General features: G+C 40.1%; 1 protein-coding gene across 13 annotated transcripts in view; it reads left to right on the top strand.

Moving 5' to 3' along the window:
- Positions 1-16,765, top strand: part of RAPGEF6 (Rap guanine nucleotide exchange factor 6) — a 129,682-nt gene that overhangs the window by 63,934 nt on the left and 48,983 nt on the right. The window contains exons 1-2 of one of the 13 annotated variants that reach the window (XM_033073102.2): positions 4,900-5,287; positions 5,659-5,929. The exons of 11 other annotated variants lie outside the window; for them this stretch is intronic. In XM_033073102.2, coding sequence (XP_032928993.1) covers positions 5,876-5,929 — 54 coding nt within the window. In that variant the 5' untranslated portion in view covers positions 4,900-5,287; positions 5,659-5,875. Of the gene's footprint in view, positions 1-4,899; positions 5,930-16,765 lie in introns of those variants that run through there. One more of the 13 variants, XM_033073101.2, reaches the window with a different exon arrangement.

Consider the following 16,765-nt stretch of genomic DNA (forward strand, 5'->3'; position numbering starts at 1 on the left):
TTGCAGGCTTCCAGTTTGGTGTTAATCCTCAAGCAAAAAGACAAAAGAAATGCTGAAAGTGGCATTTTCGTGATTTTTTTAACCTTGTCTGTGGACTTAATGCATTATTCTCAAGGTTGTTTAATCAGAAACCTTTTTCTTGTGAAAAGTGTGGTAGTACCTTGTATTCTAAATAACCTTAATCTACCTGGTTTAACCTTAGATGCTGTTTTGAATAATGGAGGGAGGAAAAAGTGGTATTTTGTATAGGTTTTTGTGTCAGCTTTTGAAGAATGAGAATAATATATATACACCTTTATGGGCTTTGCAAATGGGAGACCCCCCCTGGCTTCCCAAGTCACTGTCAACTGCGGAAATCACAGCCAGTCCATGTGAGGTTTAGGAGGTGATGTCAGATTTGAGACTAGATTGAGGTTATGTTTAGTGAGCAAAATCCTAAATGCGTTTGGGAAATTTTGCTGTGCGATATTAGCAGTTTTGTCCTTTCTGTGTCTCTGAGTGGATTCAGTCCCCCCAGACTGACCGTTTTGGGTTTGGTATCCACACCTTTTCATCACTAGGGATTTTTGGGTTGCTGATCTTCCCAGACTTCCCCACCCCTTGCTGAAATGAGATGTCAGGAAGGGAGGAGCGTTGTGTGAATCATTTCAGTTCAAACCGTTGAAAGGAATTTTATTTGTTTAAGTCCATAGCAAAGGGGGCTTCCCCCTTCCCCATCACTGCTGTCATCACTGTTTGTGATGTGGAGCATGCTCTGCCCAGCTCTGCAGAGTGTGTAAGCGAAACAGAGCTGCAGGAGAGAGCTGTAATTTATAAACGTATTATAAACCATATAAATCTGAATCGTTGCGAATAGAAGATGACCTTTCCCTGCTTAACACAGCAGCTGAAAAAATAGTTGGGGTAGTGTGAAAGCAGTGGAGAAATTCAATCCATGGTGCCTTTTTATTGTTCCTCATGTGTTGCTGGTGCTATATTTAGAAGCTTACATCACTTAAGGAGTGATGACAGTCTGCCCTCCCCCTTCAGCTCTCTCCCTGCTTTCCCTCACTCCTTCCCTTAGGATGGATCATGTTTTCATACTACTTATGAGTCCTGCAGATCTTTGGGTAGGATTTTTCTACAGCCTTTTAGTAACTGCTACCGTGGAAAGTGACATGTGTAAGGGTGCAATGGCACTATGGAATGTCGCCCTGGATAAGGAACTTGTGGTGCTTCTTTCCCTGCCTCCCCTTCCTAAAAGAGTCAGAAACAGGGTGGAGGTTGTTTTTTCCTTTTTTCCCCCTGAGAAACCCAAATGAGGGGATGATCGTGCCACGACAATACAATGAGATGTTTTTGGTGTTTAAATTCAGAGGTGGGGAGAACCTCTGAGCAGCTGGCAGTGACACTGAATCCAGTAAGCTGTGCAGCCTGGCAGGGTCTGCAGCAGGCTCTGCCTTCTGCATCCCTTGCTCCCCATTGCCTGTCTGTCCAAAAAGATGTAAAATACTCAATCTATGGAAATAACCTCTTGATGCTGGTGCCCTTATGATAAAATATTTCTGCATTATGCTGCTATGTTTGGCGATTTCCACTCTGAAAACTATTAAAATGAATTATTTTAGTCTGAAACATCTTTGTCTGAGTGTGTGCAATGACAGATTGCCTTCTGAGCAGCGGTTCTCTTCCCCAGCCCCCACTATGGGCTTGGAGTCAGGATGCGACCAGAGCTGCTGCACTGGAAATAGGGGGACAAGTGAAAGTGCCTGCTCATGTCTGAGCCCTGCGGGAAACAGTGTGGCAGGGACAGTGTGCCAGAGCCGCCTGGCTCTGAGGACAAAAGGACAGAAGTCCTTAAACCCAGCTTGCAGCCCCAGGCCCCTCAGCTGGCAGCTCCTGCTTCATCAGTCAGGGTGGTGATGGCTTTGAGACCGTCACTGTCCTCCCCGTTGAATTTGCACAATGGACTTTTCTTCCTCTGATTGATCAGGAAAAAGTCCTGCTGCTTGTGGGGTACCTTCTGCCAGCAGCTGCCAGTGCTTCCCGCCTGTGCAGGGCTTGCATTTGTGATGTCCTTAAATAAGGAAAGAGTCTAATCCTGCCTAAGTGAATGTGTATTTAAATTATGAAAGACATTACTATCCCTTTAAAAACATCCCATTTTTCAGTGACTTACTCTTGTTAGACAATTAGAACGTGCAGATTTGGTTAACAGTCTGGAGGATTCAGGTAGCATTATGGGTGGATAAAGAGAATGATGCAGAGAAATCTATGGAGTGGTATTTCTGCATGGAAATAAATCAGTGTTAAGGAAAAAAAGACTCCATTTACTACAGAGATTGTATACTATTTTTTTCCTTAAGATCTTCTTAAAACTTGGATTCTTAAAATGTGACTGGTCATTTTCTGTTTGTGATTCTGCTCAATCACAAGAGCTGCAGCTCTTCTCAAGTATTTCAGTTGTCATTACTACCAAGTATTTGTATCAGATCTTTTTTTCATCTCAGAGTTGCTCTAGTTTTGAGATCTGTCATTAAACAGATGATTTATAAAAAACTTACAGCCCCGTGCTGCAGGGAACTGGGGCTGCAGAGAGGCATGTGTTAAAATAAATAAATAAAAGAAAGCAGAAAGGAGTGGGGGGATGCCCTAAAAGCTGGGGTGTGGAAGTAGGTCAGGTTTCCCCCCCCACCTGAGGCTGGGTGGGCAGGGCTGCACAGCGTGGGCTGCAGCCCCCCGGGACCCCTGCTGCCGCTGCGCTCATTGGCGGCACAGCTACAGGGATGATGTCATCTGCACTTAAAGGCAAAACTAGGAGGAAATAGAATTTCGTTCCCATTATTGAGCTGGTGTTTACAGTAGTTGTAAAATATGGCATCTGCGCCAAAATCTGTGCTGGATCGGGTTTGCCGCACAATGCAGCAGGATGAATCTGAGAGGTGGAGATCTGCCCGGAGAACTATTGGGACAAGCAGGCAGGGAGAGGGTTCTTTCAGCTGCATGGGTTCTCTTCTCCTTGATATCAATTGTGTTTATTCTAACCATAATGCAGGTAACACTACATGGAAGTATTTGGATGTTCATTACTGCTGAGGATTTATCACTGTAGCATTACAGACATTTAAGATGCTTCTAAATACAATTTTATGCATTATTAGAAAAGAGGCAATACAGTCGTGTGTAAGATGAAACTCACATATCCAGGCTATTGTTTAGTAATGAAAAAGCAGGGAAAGAAACAGCTATTTGTGTAGCTGTGTAGTGCTTTGTAAAAATCTAAAGTAGTTAGAATGTTTTCAGCTTTTAAAAATCAAATAGACTTTGTGTTTGCAAATTTTGCAAGCTCAGGATTGAAGTTCAGATTGTCCTTTATCTTTAAATACAAATTAAACCCGGCAATACTTACGGACCCTGGTTGCATTCATTATGTTTATTGTTTGATAAGAGGTTGAGTAAATTCAGACATTGATGCCAGTTTTTTCCTTTTAGGATAATTTTGGGAGGAGGCACCAGGAGAAGGGCTTTCTTGGTTAAGGTGCAACTCTCATCCTCGATATTGGACTTGGTGATCCTCCTATGTCTCTTTTAACTCCAGATACTCTATGTTTCTGTGATAATTTGGGTTATACACCGGGAAGACTCCAGGATAACTGCTGAGGAGAGATAGAGTGGTGCCCTGTTGGTACAACTTGGCTTCAAAAATGTGAGAATCTCTTTCCCCATGGCCCTTGGCACAGTAGATTAAAAAAAAAAGAGCTTTCTGTGGATTACTCAAATTGCCTGATTCAATATTCAAAAAGAAGCAAGCAAACAAGACAGAAAAGGCATTTTTTGCCCTCACTACCAGCAGGCCCCCATTGGCAGCTCTGTTTGTGCGCAGGAGGTACAGCCATCAAGGCTAGTTTTGATTTGGAGAACTACCCTCAAGTCTGATGTGGTGACAAAAATTCTTTCCAAAAAGAGGGAAATGGCAACAGTGAGTGCCCCTTCTTGCAAATGAAGCAAATTATCCAGAGACCAAAATAATGGCTTTAACAGAACCAGCACTCTCTGTCCACTTGCCTGTCTCCTCCCTCCTTTCCTCCTTTGCACAGTAGCAGAAGTCATTTGCCTTCTAGGAAGCAAAAGCATCACAGCAGACCCAGCTCAAAGGTGTGGGATCTCAGAGATCCTTCCTTGGAGCATCTCTCCAGCGTACTGGGCTGCCGTCCAAGACTCTAAGCTCCTTTCAAATATATCAGTTTTTAGTTGCAAGAAGAGATTATAGAACTAAATTGACTACTGCAGAATTAAGGCAAATTGACTTGGAAACAGCATTGGTCTTGATTGAGTGGGGGGAAAAAACCCCACCCCCCAGAACTTCTAAAAAGTGTTTCAAAACCATTAAAATTTTGAGGATTATAAACCTTACGTTTTAATAAGAAATTTAATTCTCATTCTGGATAAAATCTCTGTATTGTGTAGGATGAGGTAAAAGCGTTGAATATCTAGTGACACATATATAAAAGCAAAATTTTTTTATTGTGAGCCAGTGATGTATCTATCTGTGTGTATGTGAGTGGCTACAGATATTTATTTTACTTATTTCTAAATTTGAATGCAGAGACAAAAAATAATCCATCTAAATGCTGCTGAAAGTGTTAGTAGATACATGTGATTAATAAAAAAAAATTAGAGAAAGGAAAATAATCAGAGTTTGAGCACATTCATGAATAGATATAAAATGATATAAAAGCTGATGTGGAACAGGGTGTTTGCTGAGCAGTTGTACTGATATGTGCGTTCAGATTAGGTCAAGATGCTCTGTTGGCTGCATCTGCAGATCCAGTAGCCAATTGATCTAATGCAGTTTCTAAAGGCTTTCTATACAGGTGATGTCATCCTTTTAGCTCCGTTCCCCTCCCACTCTCTTTCCTCCTTATTAGATATTTCATCTTGCTGCGGAGCATCCAATCGATGGGAGCTTCTCCTGAGGGAGCTGCTGAGAAGCAAGCAAAGATAGTAGGAATTAGGACTCCAGCAGTCAGCCTTTCTGTAGCTATGGACGTCCTGTTTTGTTTGGCATTATAGAAACGTTTTAATTGGAAAAGCTAGGCGTGGATTAGTCGTGCTATCTGACTGGTGCATTAGAATACTAAGCAACACTGCAGAGTTGTAAACGGCATTAAAAAAAAGGAGGGGGGCAAAAGAGAAAAGGGTTTGTATTGCAGAGGCTTTTAATACATTCCACAGTACAAACCTGTTAGAGCATATATCCTGGAGCTACAGTCTGGATGCGAATTCAATTTCTTCAGTTATGATGGACGTGAGTATAAAGAAGAAACTTTAATATCCCAGGGTGTGGGATTCCTGGATAGCCTAAGATGCTGAAAAACCATTGCAAAATTTCATCTACAGTATTAGTATGAAGTTTCTGAAAAGTGGACCTGAAGATAAGCCACTTGTAAATGCATTTTAGAAGAAAAAAAAAAAAATTGAAGAATTCATACCTTGCTTTTTAATGTATTGTTGCTTTAACCTGCAGTTCTAATCCATTTCTGAATTAATTCAATTTAAGCAACCCTTTTTGGGTGCATGCGTCTTGCCTGGAGGAACATATGGATATTTGTATTTGAGAAGCTAGGAAACATTTTGATTTGAATTTATGTGCTTGTTAAAACTGGAACATTTTTATAGGAATTGCTGATGCTGCTGCTAACTCCCTGCAATACTGAAAACTCCTCAGATCTAGTGGAAGCTGTAATCGAATTCAGTGTGAAATCCAAGCCTGAGAAGTTGCATATATGTACATTACTGCTTTATGATTTTTAAAGAGAAAGCAGAAAGGATTTTTCTCAATTTTCCCCCTGTGGCTTTTATTTGAGAAAGGAAGCTTTTTTTCTCAGCCTAAGAAATGGCTTTTCTTGTTCGATGTTACGCCAACTGCCTTCAGCCCTGGGCCTCCAAAGTAAGTAAGATTTTGTCTGTGCTGCATTTCTGTGACACATATTGACAGCCGTGGTGCTAGCCGTATATTCTCTTCTCAACCCAGCAGCATGCTGGGTTGAAGGTACTGGAATCCTGACTGTGCATGAATTACTCTTGTAGAATCATTTCTAAACAGGAATCATTCTAAATCATGGAATTGTTTTATATACCAATAGCTTAAAAATTACCAGGAAGTGTAAAAAAATGCCATTTGCTTATGAAATGTGTTAAGCTTGTTTTTTGGCCTATAAATATGAAGTATATATGAAGCCTATAAATATTATTGAAGTGTAATATTTTTTAGCTGCTGGCATATTTTGCTAACGTGAAAATACTGCTATCCAAACCCACTGATGTTTTAATTTTCAAGCTATACTGCTTGTTTCCTTTGTGCACCAGTATGGAATTGGTTAATTATTTAGCTGAACTGTGTAATTACAATTAGCTTTAAAGGACTCATATTATTTTTTGTGTCTGAGAATGCAGTATTTCTGTGAAACTGGGGAGGGGAGGATGTTTCTTTTAAATGGCATAATGAAAGCTAGAACATTCGAACAAACCCACCTTTGAGATAAAAGCCTTTAAAGAAATTAAAAATAAAATATTTATGAGACTCTTACTGTTTGTTATGCTCAGTCAGAAAATTAGCTGAGTTTCTGGTATTTTATTAAGACTACTACCAAGAAGTAGTCACCTAAATAAAACACAGGAACGACCTTATAAGTCTGGGACCAGGCATATATTAATTATAATGTCTTTATTATAATTTTGTATTTACTGGATAGAAAAGACTGTGCAACTTACTGGCATTTGGAGGCAGTGGGCAAAAGCGCTCATGGCAGCATGAGATAGAGCATTGACTTTGGAGGGGGAGATCGGTCTTTGCCAAAAAGTTTAGAGTGTCAATGACATGATGGCGTGTAAAGGCACAGGGAGAAGCCAGCTGGGTGTGTGGACTCCCTGTCTGGGCTGATTTTCCCTGTTTGGTGTTTATGGCTGTTGCAATGTAAAGGGAAGCTCGAGGTGTATGGGGATGAAAGCTCTGGGCTGTGGGGTTTCCTTGTGTGGATGCCAAAACCAGTGTGGAAATGTGTTGGTGGATGTGTGGCTTTGGCTGTTTCATGTGTGCTGAGTACAACTCATCATCAGGTGAAGTGGAGCTGCAGGTACTTATGGTCTTAGAGGGTGGCTGGGCACTGTGTTCTCAGACAGGTAATTGCAGCTCCCCACCTTGGAGTTCCTGCTGGCAAATCCTGGCCTGTTTGTATTATCATCCATGCCCCAGTGTACATGTAGACTCTTTCTTCTTTTCCTACTCTGCAGACATTAATTATGAAAGGCTGAGTTTACGTAAGCTTGACTTACCTGCACTGCCCTTATTAAGAAGGTTTGAATGTTGTAATACTGCTTAAAAACTGGGAATGCATTAGCTGGGCTTGTGCTCTCCACAGAGTTTGGGCTGAAGTGAGAAACCACAAAAAATCCTGTGCTCAAATAAGGGCTTCATAAGGGTAAAATAATAATATAAAAAGAGATTTTTTGACCCCTATGTCAGCTTTATGGACAATATCCAGTGGATTGCTGCTCTGTCAGCCAAGCCTTTTATTCAGTCAGTTACTATTCATAAAGGAAATGGTATAAAATGTTAGGAAGGGAAAAGTTTATTTTTTTATTTTTTTTAATGGTTTATGAGAACCCATTAACTGGTTTTGCATTTCAGTCCATAGCTAACAGTTCTTTACCTTTAAAGTCACAAAAGATAAAGCACTTCTGTTCCTTTCTGTAAAAGCCCACAAGTCCCCCAAAACTCCTACAGACACCCCCAAACTTTTGAAGGGTTCTCTTCATGTTGTTCAGTAACTCTGAGAAGTGTGGATAGGATTAAGGAAACTGATGAGCTGAATCAAATATGAGTTTGTTCCATTTTGGTTTTAACTGAGTTTTGTACTAAAAATGTGTTTCTGTTTTTAATAATTACACATAATACAGCAAATAAGTAATGTCAGAATTTTGAAATGTATGTTTATGACTTGAAAATGTCAAGTATTTCGTGATTCTGCTTTGAAACTAGAACTTGGATTTATGTAGGTCTGTGCCAGTATTATTTTAATCAGTTGCTTTTAAACTGATATAAAACAGTAGTCTGAAAATGGGCTGTTGACTTGGTTGTAATTACAGCTGCTCTGGATGTGACAGTGTGATGATCCATGGATTGAATCAGAGCAAGATGAAGTCATATTTCTTATGACTAATCATAAAGGCAGGCTTTTGTGAAGGTAGAACACTTCTGAAGGTTAACCTTAGCCTAGGGAAGTTAACTGGTGTGGCTGTGGAGGAAAAAGAAGCCAGCTTTAGGGGCTCTGTTGGCACCTGGAAGACATTCTCCAAATACAAGGTGTCTCTGAGTACTGGTCCGCTGGTCCACACCAGTTTCCACAGCACACACTGATTAGTGCTGCACTTATCCTCATCCCCCGGAGACTCCATGACTTTTGGTTTCTGAAAGTAAGTGTGCAGAGTAGACTTGTGTTAAGCAATCAATGCATTCTATTTCCCTGCATCAAGAGCTGTAAAAGGAGGATGAACAGTGGGAGAAAACAATGAATATGTTTCTGCAGTGCCCTTTCGCTCAGGTTCTTGTGGAGATCACTGTATTTCTCAGGATAATTGGAAATATGTCCAAGAGAGATCACCCTCTTCTTGGCAGGAAGAGATGATGACCATTCTCTGTCGGTTGCATCTGGAGGAACCAGTAGAGAGGCAGAATTGCACATTGTAAGGGATGGTCTCTGCCCTGGGGACTGTGCCCTTTCTGGAATGATGGACTGTGGAAGATGAGATAAATAGATGCAGGCATTTGTAAGAAAATGTGGTGAGGGTGATAAAGCAGCAAGGAGTGTGGTGGTCAGTGATCAAAGCTGTGCCAGCTGTCAAAGCCACTGTGCCTCTGGAAGAGGATGAGGGAAGATGGAGGACTTTGCATTTCGTTTGTGGAGGTCTGTTTCCACAGGCTGATTGTATTGGCAAGGACGAGAGACATTCAACTTACATTAGTAACAAAACTCCTATGATGCCATTGCAGTACTTAAAAGCAAAAAAATAATTCACAAGTATCTCAGCAAGATTTTAGTTGTCTTTGTAATTCTGATCATAACTTTCTCTGTTCAGTTGTCTGTGATGCACTTTGTGGTATTGGACTCTTAACTGTAACTGTGCTAGGAAGTCATTATAAAGGAGAGCCCTAAACTTAACGATTTAGATGTAGAGGGTTCTTCTGTAATAAAAATTTCATGCACGTTGTAGGAATTTTCCAAGCCTGAAATGTACTCACAGTTACTGTGTTTGTGAAGCATGAGAGTCTGGTGGGGGGGGAGTATGGAGTGATTCGATAATGTTTCTATAGAGGATATTTAAAAGGGATGATTTTGAAGTAATGTCCTTTTTATAGAAAATAAGAGTTTTTGAATTAACGTTTAAGAGTTTAATTTTTCTTTTCCTGAAGCAAAAGAGTTTAATTCAAGATCCCAGGTGCATGTCAAACTTATCTTACAGCATTAGACAGTATTTTTTTTTTCTCTAGGCTTCTGTGCTCTTTTCTTTCTGCTGTTTAGATAAAAATATAATAATATGAAACATAATAATGATACATTTGCTTTGTAAAAATTTGTGTTTGGGTTAGAACAGAAGACTTGGAGTCATTTTTCAGTCCCATTCCTATTTCTGGTATGATCTCAGAGGGACATGATACAATTTTTGGTTGTTTGTAACTGAAATCGGTGTAACCTCATCTTCTGATTCCAAAGGGCATCAGATTGATCTCCAGGATCTTGAGTTGAAGCCTTCATGCAATTAAAGATTTAATTTCCGTTCCTTAGAAGAAAAACAGAGCTTTGATAGCGTGTCCTTGATTTGATGTTATCCTTATCTTTGCTAATGTGCTTACATGGAAAGTAGCCCTAGTAGTATGAATTTTAAATGTTTTCAGAGCAAATAGAGTAACTGATCTTTGACTTTATTTTTTCAGTCAGTTTTGATGAGGTCTTTCTCTTCCCCTTGGTCCTGCCTCTCCCACTAGTCTCTGTCTGTGCCTGTAGCTTCCAGGCCAGCTTTCAGCATTGCAGAGCTGGGCCATGTCATCCCTCAGTGTGATTGCACCCTGAGCTCCTCTCCTAGCACCTCATGGTTGTCTTCCCACCTGGGAGCTTTGTGTTGTATGGTTTAGCCCTTTGGAATTTTTGGAGTTTCAACCAGCTCCTCAGAGTATTCATAGTCTCTCCTACTCTATATTAGCTGATCCTTTCCCCCTTCATCCACTGCTCAGGAGGATTGCTTTGATTCTTCATGTTATTTGTAGGAGCACAGCCTCTTGCTTCCTTAGTACTGTGATCCCTTGAGCACTTGGAGAGCAAGGACTTAGACTGACAAATGACAATTTTTCTTACACTTAGATACAAGTTTTAACTCTGTTTTCTGTAACCACCTGCAGGATACTTTTTGTAAAACTTCTTAAATGCATATTTTTGCTTGATAGTTTAAGATAAAAATAGTTTAAGATAAAAATGGTTTAGTATGAGCTATGTAGCCATTTACTCTAGAAAACTTGGGTTTTCTTATACTCTGAAGTATAATATGTTTAACTTCAGGGCAGACTGTGCTGCTTTTCAGCAGAAAAAGCCTTTTCCTAAAGGCTATTGTTTGTATGGGAAATTGGCTCTTAATATGCAAATAAACACCTATCTGTTCATTTATTTCCTCCTAGACTTTGGTTTAAACCTGCTTTGTTAGAATTCTCCTTACAGCTAGAGCCTGAGTCAGGACCACCCTGTTTTGCCCCTCTTGCTTCCATGAATGCATTTCTTGATGAATACAGAAAGAAAACATGGAAGCACCAATGGAAGATTGTGCTTATTTGGGTTTTTTGCATGTACAGTATCCGAGGGCCTCTTTACACAGGTCCTGTCTCAGATATAATGCTGGCAGCGTTGGCATGCTCGCCCTGCTCCCATGTCCTTGGAGCCCTGCTGGGTGCATCCCCAGGGCTAGTTGTGACCTGCATGTCATTACTGTAATGTGGGGCTGTAGCAGCCTGAGGATGTGTAAAGAGGGATTGTCATCTTGCTGCATTTTACCAATCTGTGCATCCAGGAGTTGATAAATTATTTAGTCGACGAAGCTCGATGTAGATGTAGAATTTTATGTGCCTTGCAGTACTGGCTTAGGATGAGAGTTCCCAAATGTCAGGCTGCTGGAGTTCCTGGGCTCCTTGTAGAACTCAGAGCGTCACTAGTCCCTGTCACACTTTGTTTTCTACTATAATTATTTAGATAAGGTATTTTTTACTATTTTATTAATTTTCAGTGGCAAGAGCAAAGAGTAAAATTTGAGCTCTGGCACTGAAAATAAGTGGTTTTGAACATTCCTGTTCCATATTCAAAATAAAAACAAGTCTTGACAACTTTAAAAATGTTACTTTGTGAATGGACCAGAGAAGAGTTGACCATAATAAAGTTACATTTTTATGCAACCATCAGTTATGTTTACTTGCTGGATATTCCCTTTATAATGGAGCTCCCATCAATACTGGTACAGTTTTTTGTGGGTGAATTTTCAGACCCACTTCTCCTGAGATGTTTGCGTGTCAGATACTAAGCATTATTGTGAGTTAAGGCATAGTAGTAATCTATAATTTAGACATGAAAACCAAATTAAAATTGCATTACATGTGTGGTTTAAGGCAACACCAGAATTTAGTCTGAAATTCTGTCCTCACGTTACCTTACTGTAACTAAGGAAATATAATACTTCAGAGAATTTTAATTTCTATGGGCTATAGGAGCCACAAAGACCAAAAAGCTCTTGGCTACCAGAGGCATAGAACAGCCTCTAGGGATTATTAATCCTTCTAGATTTTTTTTTTGTGTATGTGTGCTTTTTTAACCTTTTTGTAAGCCTGGAGATATTTTAGGAAGGCTTCAGGAATAGTTTTTGAGGCACTCAAGGCTGTCATGAATGATGTCAGCTTGGTCCTAATGTCTTTGAGATTCATATGGGTAGTACTGATACAACTAGGAGTAGATAGTGAATTGATACTGTTTTGAAACAAATATTATCATGAAGTTTGTGAAATTGGATTGGCACTGAGTCTTTTTGCATCATATTATTGAAGAGCACAGGATTTATCTTGTTGGGGAAAAAAGCTTGAGCCATAACTTGGCTTTAAAAACAACCAAAAACTCACTCCCCCGACATCATTGGTGCTTTTTAAAAAACTGAAGAAATCTGGTTTTGTGCCACTGGTGAACCATCTGTGATCTTTAAGGAGGAAATGGAAATATTTTTGTTTGCATTAAGTCTGAGGGCTGATGTCAGCATGGGAATTCTGCTGGGCTCATCCTTTCTGTGGACTCCTCAGTGGCCTCTCCATCTATGTCAGAGAAGCAACTTGCTCCTCTCCCATTAACACAGCTGTAAGTGTGTTTTGAACTGGAGGAGAGTTGTAGTTTGTATGCAAAAGGTTAATATAAAACGGAGTTAATTTTTACAAATCCTTGTGAAAAAGGTTGTTGAAAGTTCTACAGAATAACTTCAGAGAAGTCATGGGTTTTAGTGGTTTCTTGTTGATTTCTTGGCAGGTTATATGAGATGATTAAAATAATTTACTGATGCCAAGAAAAAAACACCCAAGAGGTTTGTTCCTTTTGCATTTTTTAGATGGAATGATTGGAATGGAGGAGAGCAAAAAGTGAGACATAGAAAGGATTGTGGGTGAGACTGCTGTCAGTGGGAGTGAGCAGTGCTGTTCCTGTTTCCATAGGTTGTAGAAAGGAAAAACAGAATTAAATAAATTAGTTATCTTGTGTAAATGATCAAGCTGATGATGGAAACAAAAGCACGTAGTGAGACCATCAAAACAACTTGCAAGTAAGAGGGTGGAATGTAGAATTTGCTGAAGAATAAGTTCAATATTAAAGGTATGTAAGGTGTTGAATCAAGGGTATCAAAGAGAAAATGGTGTGTGAAGGGACTGGAAGGGTATGGTCACTGAAAGGGGAGATGTGGGAGCTGGAGAGGTCAAAGAACTGGGGTCCTGTTCAGTTCTTTCATTGTGTGGTCTTTTTAGTTTGGCAATGTAGTTTAATTTTTAAGACTTAAAGCAAACATATTTGGTTTTTTTTTTAACTGGCTTCTTGTGACAGTGCAGACTTTCTGTGTCATCTGAGAAAGGAAAATTGCTGTCCTCAAACCACTTGGGTATGATGGAGGCTGAGCAGGAGTGTTTCCTAAGGCTCAGAGGTTATCCAGTGTCATCACAGTTAACGCTCAGAGTGTGGGTTAACGGGTTCCAGCTTATAACAGTGAAAACCTCAATAAACAATAAACAAAATACTCAATGAGTGTACCTTAAAATTGGAACTGTTTGTCTCACAGAGCTGGTTTTCACAGTGAGGTGGCTGAATTTGGGGTTTTCCAGTGACCCAGCAGCCATATGTGTGCCCCAACACTGCAGGACTGTGCTGCACTTGTCCTCGGGTGTTTTATGGAAGACAAATCCCATGTTGTTTCTGAATATTAGTCTTGCTGGCAACATTTCAGGGAACTTCAGAAAAGCAAGTAAGGTATAAGGTTACTGACAATCTGTAACACCAAGGACGGAAAATTTGCTTATACAGCCTGGAAAAGGACAGACTGTTCTTTCAGAGGCTGATGCTTCTGCTGTGTCCAGACTGCATTGATTGGTTGTAAACATTCATATGGGCTCCTAAAAAAACTGATAAAAAAGTTTGCTATCAAGTACTAAAGTGTTAAAGAAAGAGGCAAACCTTTTGATTATCTATTGCCCATTTTCTTTCTATTAATTTGAATTTGGAATGGACCAGAAGAGTTTAGTGGGTTGTGCTTATTTTATTAGTTTTTTTCTCATGATGAGTCCTTTGGCCACTGTCTTTATTGTGGGATCTTTGTGAATATGTTTAATAAACATACAATTTACAGATTAAAACACAGTGGTGAAGCTTCTTCTACACATAGGAAAAGGTAATTCATAGGTCTTTTGTCCCTTTGTCAAGACTATTTTGCAAATTCATGTTGCCTATGCCTTTTCAGCATGTGTTTTTTGGTTTTCCAAAGTGTAGTAGTAAACACTGATACTGATTTTTAAAACTTGCAGCACAAAGACACAGATGTGGCTTTTCCATAGGGCAAAGATACCAGCAAATCCTAAAGCAGATCACTATGGAAAAAAAGGATGAAGAACATGGTCTCTGCCAGAAGAGGTTCTACTGATTCCTTTTTGCGAAAGAAAATGGGAAGTAGAAAAGAAAAATGACTCAGTTTGGCCAGTCTGTGACAAAACTTGACTTCTGTGTTGCCTTTCTCTCTCTTTAAACTCTGCAATGACTTTCTATAGCCTTTATTTTTAGTAAACCCTTCACAGGGAGCACATGAAGGGAGGTTGTCCTCAGACTGACCATCACTTTTTGTGTCCTTTTCAGACAAGTTGATGGGCTGTCATCTTGTCAAAGGTCACGTCATTTGCTCTGTTGGACAGAGCATGTGCAGTCTCGAAAGTCTGTTATAGCAAAATTAGGTTTTAATTTAATTCCCAAGTATTCTGTGTGACTTCACTGCTGAGAGTAATTGGTGCTTACATGGGAAGTAAATGTCACTGCAGATACACTGTCCTTGTTCTGCTGGCCTGTGAGTAGTACCATGGATCAGAGCTTATACTCCAATTAATTTCAAAATTACAGACCTGAGACTTGGTGTAGATACACAGCCTTTGTTAATCTTTGTACCATTCTTGCTGGAGAACAGTGGGAAACCTCAGCTGTCTCGGGGAGAAACCATCATATCATTATTCTGCTCTTGTTACCAAACTGCTTTTAGAAAGACAGTAATTCTGTATAAAAGCAAGATGTCCTGATGTCTGTGAAACAAACAAACAAAAATAATGAAATAAAATACTGCTTTTTAAGTAAACTTTGTATTATATAATAGGAGAAAGGACAGGTTTTGGGCTTGCGGAGGTTTTTGGAGTTTCTCTGGTTTGGTAGCAGGTGTGCTGCTGCCTCTTGCAGGGTGGTAGGTGGCTGCATCCATGAATTGATGGAAAAAGCCAAGCTCCTGCTGGACCTTCGGAGTCTTCGCCTCAGGTTTTCAGGACTGCTGTGGGGAGAGTTTAGTATTTTGTGCATGACATTTTTTATTAAATGTTTCTAAGTGCTGTCTTTTACCACTCCCATGTCCTCTCCCCCTACCTCCTCTCTTTGCTGGCTGAGGTGACTGGCCATGGCTGTGTCCTGGCAAATGAGATGGGATCAGCCTGTGAACCCTCATTGAAAATTTCAAATTCCTTTATCAAAAACAAGTCCAGGCTGCTGGTGTTTCTGGGTTTGTGTGGCATGGCAGGCTGATGCTACCATTAGGATGAGCTTCTGAAGGATGTAGTCTTTTTTTCTCTCCTTCTTCCTCTTACAGTTTCCAATATTGCTTTAAAAATTCCTTATTGATCCAGGATTTTTCAGTGTAATCACCAGCTGTGTTTTCCTGACTCAGGGAGGGTGCAGAGTTGTAGATGGGTGTGCTGACAATACCTTTTATTTTCTTAACTTTCGTTCTGGTACAGTTCTGAATTGCAGTGTGGTATTTCAAAGGGGAGTTTGTTCCTAAATACCCCTTTGTTGGGAAAGATCAGTCACAAGGATGTGCTGGCACTGATGCAGGGACAGGCTCTGCCAACATGTCAGATGCACTCATATTCCAGTTCTAGATCATCCCTTCTTGTGAAAAAATGAAATTGTTGTGGTTTAAAGTGGCAACTAAGTAGTCTGTTGGAATGTTTATCAGAATGTTGTGGATATTTGGGGTTTTCCTGACTGGGGGGTTCTGGGGCACACGATTAGCCAGAAGATATTGCAGATAGAAACATCTGCATCCAAAAGCATCTAATTTGGGCATAGTTGAACATTGCTATGTGGACCTTGTTTCCCAATGCAGGATTTTTCAAGATTCTGATGCTGTTGTAACAAGAGATTCTAAGTTTCAGAAAAAAAAGTCTTAGTCACCAATAGTTAAGACAATTTTATGTCACTTCCAGCAACTTCTCTGCCACAACCAGCAAGAGCTTCCCTTGTCCACTGTCATGTTGGTACAGGAACATCCTTTCTGTATCTTGCTGCCTAGTGAGTTCTGCAAGAAAGAACAATCACTTTGGGTAATAAAATGGTGTACAAAAGACAGAAGCTGTGATTTATTTTTGGAGCTGAAGTAGAGGAGAGTAGGAGTAGGGTACTTTAAAGGTCACTTGTCTCATATAAACCTTATCTCTCTCTCAAGTTTAAAGGGATATTGTGATGTTTCCTTGCATCTAGCTTGCATTAATTGTCTTTTCCAAGAATATATTGCTGAGTCCAGATGGAGTGTCATATATACCCATTGCTTTTTGGGTGATAGAAGTGAAGGGGAGTGATGGCAGGGGGATTGAAGAGCAGTTTTTATTAATTAGTTGTTTGGAAATACTCCCTTGGGAAGGCTAGAAGTGCTTTGAGTTGGTCATCAGTGGGTTTTTGTGAAAATGACACACAACCTGATAAAACAAATACGCACAACCTGTTTATTTTGAGAGCGATGTCTTGTTCCATCAGTACTTAGAATTACAGAATCACAGAATGGTTTGTGTTGGGAGGGACCTAAAAGCTAATCTTGTCCAAAACTCCTGCCATGGGCAGGGACACCTTCCACTAGACCAGGTGGAGCCCCACTTCTCAGTCTAGGTACAGAAAACAGTGTTCACCACAAGAATTTTAAAATCTCAAAT

This window comes from Catharus ustulatus, chromosome 15, assembly GCF_009819885.2.
Source record: "Catharus ustulatus isolate bCatUst1 chromosome 15, bCatUst1.pri.v2, whole genome shotgun sequence".
Lineage (NCBI taxonomy): Eukaryota > Metazoa > Chordata > Aves > Passeriformes > Turdidae > Catharus > Catharus ustulatus.